General features: G+C 36.0%; 2 protein-coding genes across 2 annotated transcripts; both read left to right on the forward strand.

Annotated features, from left to right (window-relative positions):
* LOC110265049 lies at positions 2,196-2,798 on the forward strand. Its single transcript, XM_021107802.1, has one exon. The coding sequence runs from the start codon at positions 2,196-2,198 to the stop codon at positions 2,796-2,798; it is 603 nt and encodes a 200-aa protein (XP_020963461.1).
* Positions 3,171-5,539, forward strand: LOC107607173 (ATP-dependent DNA helicase PIF1-like). Its single transcript, XM_021107803.1, has 4 exons — positions 3,171-4,607; positions 4,651-4,919; positions 5,078-5,141; positions 5,487-5,539. The coding sequence occupies exons 1-4, from the start codon at positions 3,302-3,304 to the stop codon at positions 5,537-5,539; spliced, it is 1,692 nt and encodes a 563-aa protein (XP_020963462.1). The 5' UTR covers positions 3,171-3,301.

Consider the following 7,953-nt stretch of genomic DNA (forward strand, 5'->3'; position numbering starts at 1 on the left):
AAAATTTAATAATATAGAAAATATTATTAACATAAACACCAACAAAAATAACAAAATAAAAGTACACCATGCATGTTGACCATAAAAAATATTTATGCAATTTGAATGGACAAAATTTTTACTGTATCGTTAATTTATCATAATAATTTTAAAAAATATAATTAAAATTATTACAAATTACTGGGCAACATTCAAAACTTTCATAAAATTGAAAAGCAAACAAAAACACAATAGAATCATATCATTTTAAAAATATTCTTTGTATATTTCAGTATAAAAATTTGCTCTATTAAATATATATTTAATCTCATATATTACCTAGAACTACAAACCTTGACAATCTTATATGAGTTTAGGCAACAGAAAAATCTAGAAAAAGACACTACATCTTTAAAAATTACGTTTATTTTTCAAAAAAAAACCTCAATTGAGAAGTTGTATACATATTCTTTGTTCACTCTTGATTTCACTATCCAAAATAATATGAAATAATTAATAAATTCTACCCGAGTACCTAACCAACAATTATTGGCACATGTAGGAAAAGACATCTATAACATAATATTTTAATATTCCTATGCGAGTGCAGAAATTAAACACCATGTCAGAATATTCCACAACTGTGCTCGAAATTTTCAAGAGAATACAATAGTGCTTCAAACTACACTACCTCCTATAAGGACATGTACACACTGTAATGCACGTCTGTTTCACCATGAAACATTTGACATGTGTTGCAATGGAGGAAAAGTCTCTTTACCCCAAGTAAATGCTCCTCGGAAATTACTTGAAATCTTCTTAGGCCCTTCTGCGGAAGGGAACCATTTCAGGAAACACATTCGTGGTTACAATCATGTTTTTTCATTTACTTCGTCTGGTGTACACATAGACGAACAATTAGCTACAGCAAGTCATAGTATATATACATTCCGTGCTCAAGGATCAATGTACCACAGTATAGGAGGATTTCATCCAGATCAAGGGGCGTGGCCACGCTTCTTGCAACTATATATATATATATATATATGATACTGAGCACGAGTTACAAAATAGGATGCTGGAGAACACCCAACTGCATGAAAGTTTGGTTTTGAAGCTACAACAATTGTTGCACCGATATAATCCTTTTATCCATGTATTCCGCCAGCTTGCACAACGACTAGATGTGCAAGAGTGTAGTTTGGTGATCAGAGAGCGACCTGCTAATCAACCACAATACAGTCTCCCAACTGCTTCACAAGTAGCAGCCATAATAGTTGGTGATGACATTGAAACAATGGTGCGCGGATGAGATATCAAGGTTCAAACTCATGCTGGTAACCTCAGAAGGATTCAGGAGTTTGTTGGGTATTATGATCCATTACAATATCCTCTTCTTTTTCCATTTGGAACCCATGGATGGGATATAAATACTCGAACTCAACGTTGAAACAAAGTATCATGCCGGACATATTATAGCTATATGCTTCAGGTACAAACTTCTATATTTGCTATATCATTTATAAACTTCTGTAGATGATAGTTTGTACCAATACATCATTTCATAATTTCTAACAATTTTTTATAATCCTCGATATTTGTAGATCTGCCCCAATGATCACTCAACAGTTTTGCAAGCAAGGTGACTTCTTCAACAATATGTTGTTGACAACTATGTGAAAATGAAAACAGGCAAGTTAAGATGGGTTCGACAAAGACAAAAGGAACTTCGAGCTGAACTGTATCAAGGCTTACAAGATGCTTTGCACACAAGAGAGAATAATGCAGGTAATTATTCAATTTAATGGCCACACGATTGATCATTATGTGTTCCTGAATTTAAACTTTAAAACTAATAATACTTTTCTCTAAAATTAGTTTTAGAAAATGTTGGCAGAAGAATGATATTACCATCGTCGTTCGTGGGCAGTCGTCGAGACATGACTCAACGGTACGAGGATGGAATGGCTATTGTTCTTAAAGAAGGAAAACCAGATATCTTTTTAACTATGACATGCAATCCATCATGGTCAGAAATAACTTCAGAACTCAGTCCTACTCAAACTCCACAAGATCGTCCGGATTTGACAACTAGGATTTTCAGAGCCAAGTTCAAACAATTAAAGTAGGATGTTATTGCCAAAGGTGTATTGAGAAAGGTGAAAAGTTATATTTATGTCACCGAGTTTCAGAAAAGAGGATTGCCACACGTACATATGTTACTAATCTTAGAAAACAATAACAAGTTGATTGATCCTGACCAATATGATAGTTTGGTCCGAGCGAAAATACCATGTAAAGAAACAGAACCACACTTACATGAGGCAGTGCTAAGGCATATGGTCCATGGTCCATGCGGAACACTAAATCAATCTTCACCGTGCATGAAGAATGGTCAATGTAAATACAACTACCCAAAAGAGTTCGTACCAGAGACACGACGAGGTGATTACTCATATCCTCAATATAGGAGGCGATTTGATACTCCAATCCCTATCAACCAAAATGTCACAATTGACAATAGATGGATGGTTCCGTACAACCCTTGGCTACTACTGGAGTATGATTGCCATATCAATGTAGAGATATGTAGTAGTATCAAGAGCATAAAATATCTATACAAGTATTGCTATAAGGGACCAGATCGTGTGGCAATGGAGGTTCATAGAAGTTCTCATTATGATGAGGTGCAACAGTTTATTGATGCAAGATGGATTGTCGCTCCAGAGCATGCTGGAGGATATTTCAATTCAACCTTTACCGAATGTACCCATCAGTTGAGAGGTTGCAAGTTCATTTGCCAAATCAACATCAAGTGAGCTTTTATGAGCACCAAACTAATTCTGAAATAGTTAATAATGACTATTTCTCAAGAACAATGCTCACTGAATTCTTTGCACTTAATCGGGCCGATGATCAATAATCTAGGCATCTTTTGTACAGGAAAATCCCAGAATATTACAGTTGGCACAGCAAGAAAAAAGAATTGCATCGACGTAGGTCACAAAAGAGAGCTATCGGTCGGATCTATATCGTTTCACCAACAGAAGGTGAAAATTTCTATTTGCGTATTCTGTTGTCAAATGTAAGAGGTCCAACTGGTTGGGATGATTTGCTAACAGTCGATGGTGTCCAATATTCGTCCTTCAAGCAATCCGCTCAGCATCGAGGACTGTTGGAGAGTGATAGTAGTATAAGATCATGTTTGGTTGAGGCATCCATTTTAAGAATTCCATGTGCTTTAAGAAGGTTGTTTGCCACCATTTTAATTTTTTGTGAGCCAACAGATGTAAGAAGTCTGTGGGACGAGTTTCTTTCATGTATGGTGGATGATTATGCATCAACAAGCACTACAACCTGCAATGGGTTGACAAATCGTTTGCTTAGGGATTTAAATGACATCCTCCTACAGCATGGAAAACATATTGCACAATACAATTTACCAGCTCTAACCTCGGACAACGACAATGACAACTTCATGCCTAGAATTATTCAAGAAGAAATGTCCATCGAAGTTCCTCAAGAAGACCTGTGTTCTATAGAAAGATTGAATCATGACCAGTCTGCAGCTTTCAGGTGCATTATGAATACAGTTGATCGAAGAGAAAGTGGAGTGTTCTTTGTTGATGGACCAGGAGGAGCAGTTAAGACATTTCTTTACAGAGGTATAATTGCAGACTTAAGAAGTAAAGGGCATATTGTCTTGGTAACTGCGTCCTTAGGAATAGCTGCAACTTTACTACCTGGTGGTCGAACAGCTCATTCTAGATTTAAGATCCCAATCAATGCAGAGCCATCCTCCACGTGCAATATAAGTAAACAATCTGATCTTGCAAAATTGATTAGGCAGATGGCAGCGATAATTTGGGATGAAGCGCCAATGGCTAATAAAGAGACAATGGAATCATTGGACCGCACATTGGGATACATCTTAGAAAACAATAATCCATTTGGAGGGAAGGTGATGGTTATGAGAGGGGATTTTCGCCAAGTACTACCTGTTGTGCCGAAAGGAAGTAAGTCGCAAATGATTTCAGCTTCTATTGTTAAATCACATTTGTGGCCATTCACCAAAATTCTCCAATTGCAACAAAATATGCGATCTCTTAATGATCGTGATTTTGGGGAGTATCTTATGTGCATAGGGGATGGAATTGAGCCTACCATATGTAAAGACTTGGTACAAATAGAAGCACACATGGCAATACCATGGGAAGGTGAGGCATCATTACACAAATTAATAAATGAAACCTTTCCAAATTTGCAATCTCATGGGTGGGATGCATCTTATATGGTGGAGAGAGCGATATTGACACCCAAGAATCATGATGTGCAACAGCTTAATTATATAGTCATTAACCAATTTTCGGGAGACGAACGAATTTTAGCATCCTTTGATGAAGTAGAAGGAGATACACATAATTTGTATCAACATGAATATCTTAACTCGATCTCCACGGGTAGATTGCCACCTCATATGTTGAAGGTAAAAAAAGGTGCTCCTCTGATGTTACTAAGAAACATAGATCCTAAGGCAGGCTTATGCAATGGCACAAGGCTACTGTGTCGAGGAACTTTTCAAAACATGTTAGACGTGGAAATCTTAATAGGCCATCACTCTGAAAAGAGCTTTTCTGCCTCAGATAAAACACAAAACAACTGAGAACTCAGGATTACCCTTTGTGCTTATTAGAAAGCAATTTCCTGTAAGGTTGAGTTTTGCCTTAACGATAAATAAATCACAAGGAAAAACTATCCCTAAAGTAGGGATCTATCTCCCTAAACATGTGTTCAGCCATGGTCAATTATACGTTGCTCTATCTCGAAGTGTTTCTCAGTCAACCACAAAAATCTTAGTCAAAGAAGGAACAGTAGACGGAAAAAGGGGACATTTCACAAAGAATGTGGTGTTCAAAGAAATTTTGTTACCTGCACCTCAGGTAATTTATGTGCTTGGCAAATACATGAGCCTTTTTATAAGTATAATCCGTGTATTAGGTAATTTTATCATTACAATATCAACATTGGAGTAGATAGTTTTGTTTATTAATTTCAATAACTAATGACTAAGATTTTTAACAGATAAATTAATATCAAGAGAGCTCATCAGCATATTCAAAGAGATAAGCGAAAGGAACTGGAACCTCTACTTTACCCAACAGGTATGCACCAACTACGATTCACATAAATTATAAAAATTAATAAACTATGACGTTTGTTATTTGGACCAACTCCATTATCATGCGCTTTCAATCCTAGATTTTTCAAAGAGTAGAATACAGATATTAAGCAAAAATTGAATTTATAGCCCAAAAAAATTAAATTATCATAATACATGTTAAGTTTTATGTTACCTGAAACAAAATGATGACGATGATGATGGGTGGCTCTGACCATTTTTCTAATTGTAGTTAATCCTGTACTTGGCAATGGATTTGGAATAAGAATTATATTAGTTGATATAATGTGATTGCTGATTCGTTGAATTTTCTAATTATATTTGTCAGAACGTAAGGTAGCAAAACGCAAAGAAGAAAAACGATTGCAAGAGCACGATTGAAAGTGAATAAGATATTTAACTCTCTTGGATAAGGTACGATTGAAGGGGCAGAAGCTTTTTTTACTGAAAGTGAATCGGCATTTAAATTGAATACGTAATAGTTTTTTTTTATTGAAAGTGAATCAGCTTTAAACTCTGTCGTGGGTTAAAAGTGAATCAGTTTTAAATCTATCGTGGGGTAAAGCCAGTTTTTGAAAAAATAAAATAAAATAAAAAGAATTGAGTACCTAGTAGCAAGGTTGCGAAAACAAAACCGGTCAATGAACCGGTGAGACAACTGGTTCACTGGTTCAATAGTTCGACCGGGGTTCAACCGGAGTTCAATCGGTTTAATTAAATATTAAATAATTATTAAAAATTTAATATATAATTTTAAATATTTAAATTCAATAATTTCTAAGTCAAAAAATTTTAATATGAAAATAATTTTAGAGTTATACTTCAACATGAGACTAAAAAGTATTATACCTCAAAATTTGATATTAGTAATTTTCTTAAAAAAATTTATTAATAAGGTTTGGTTGACTAGTGTATACTAGTTAAACACGGATAAAATTACAATTGCACAATTATAAGAACTCATAACAATGAACCAAAAATTAGAGAGATAATCACGGTGGATACAATTTGTTCTTAATGCATAATATAATTTTTTTTCTACAATGAAACCAGAAGCACTAATAATTTTTCCTCCCCTGATTGGTTAGCTGCTAAGCTCTAAACATGTTAAGAAACCAAACTAGTGAACCTCTAATACAGCAGCTTTAGGAATGTAACAATATAATCGGCAACAACAGCAGATCCCAGGTAATAGAAAGTGGTGGTGTACTGGTGTCCTTATTGACAATTTGGAATACACCAATTTCAACTTCTAGATGGACCTTCTTCTTCCCAAGCTTCTGTTCTAACACTAACCCGTTCACCAATAAAGTGAATATATTTCCACTTGAGACCATATCATTTTGTAACAAATTTACTCTTTTCTTCTTGGCCAGGTTTTCTAAAGGCATTTGCCACTCGTCTGACCGTATCTTCATCAGGTTTTACCTGCAACTCCTCCATGTCTGCAAAATATCTAACTTACAAACATGATAGCTCCATGTCAAAGCATAGAAGAATTAACCTTATAATTGCTGAACAGCTTGCATCAAGGTATAGTAAGATTGATAGTACAATAAAAATATACCTCAATCATCTTTTCTGGAAAATGATGATGATCATATAATGTGACCATTCTAGAAAACAATCTCTTTGAGACAGAACGTGTGTGAGCATGTACAATCATATTCCACAATGCCATGATTGATTGAATTGGGTGAGAAATTTGTCATGGCTAAAGAAGCTGATCCGAATCCAAAATTCTGAAATCCAAATTACAAATTACATACAAAATCCAAAATCCAAAATCCAACCTTTAGAATGATTAATTCATATAATTCAGAATTCAAATCAAGAATACAGACTAATTAATTCATATAATTAACTCTTTGTGATTGCTCCATCTTCAATGTACAACAAAAAAAAAACTAAAATCAGCAAAATAATCAACAAACTCCACCATAAAACTAAAATCAGCAAACTCCACAATAAAATCAGGAAACTTCACAGCAAAATTATGAACAAATTAACTCAGTAAACTTCACGGTAAAACTAAAATCAGCAAACTCCACAATAAAATCAACAGACTCCACAGAAAATTATGAACAAGAGGAAGGGTAGTGCTTACCGGCGACAAAGAGGAAGGGGAGTGACGGCGGCGACAGAAGAGACGGTGACATCAGCGAATACAGAGAAAGAGCTCGAACAGAAGAGAGGAGATGCGGTGGCTATGGGGCCTGCGGGGCTGTGGTGGCTGCGAGGCTGCAGGGATGCAGTGGCTGTGGAGGATGCGGTGGCTGTGGAGGTTACGGTGGCTGCGGGTTCCGGGGCTGGGGGGCTACGCTGCTAGGGTTCTTTTCTTTGTCTTTCTTTGAATTTTCAGTGAGAAGAGATGAGTGGGACTGGGGGCTAGGGGGACTGGGCATCGGGTAGCTATTTAGGTGTTTTTTTTTCTAAAGGGCTCAAAACGGCACCGTTTTGGAGGGAGTAACTAAACCAAAAAACCGCTAAAAAATCGAATGGTTGTCCCGGTTCACTGGTTAACTGCCGGTTCGACCGATTTTTTCACCGGTTTTTTGCTAGACGGTTTCTGACCTTACCCGGACCGGCTAGGTGACCGGTTCCCAGTTATTCCGGTTGAACCGGCCGGTCCGGTTTGGTTTTCAGAACCATGCCTAGTAGTAGTTTTTTTTATTGAAATCAGTTTTTATGTTCTGTCGTGGGATAAAGCCAGTTTTTAATAAAAAGAAAACATGGATAAAATAGGAAGAAAGAATTGGATACCAAACTTCTGTATCCCCATTATATATTGGTAT

The sequence above is a fragment of the Arachis ipaensis genome, chromosome B07, assembly GCF_000816755.2.
Source record: "Arachis ipaensis cultivar K30076 chromosome B07, Araip1.1, whole genome shotgun sequence".
Taxonomy (NCBI): Eukaryota; Viridiplantae; Streptophyta; class Magnoliopsida; order Fabales; family Fabaceae; genus Arachis; species Arachis ipaensis.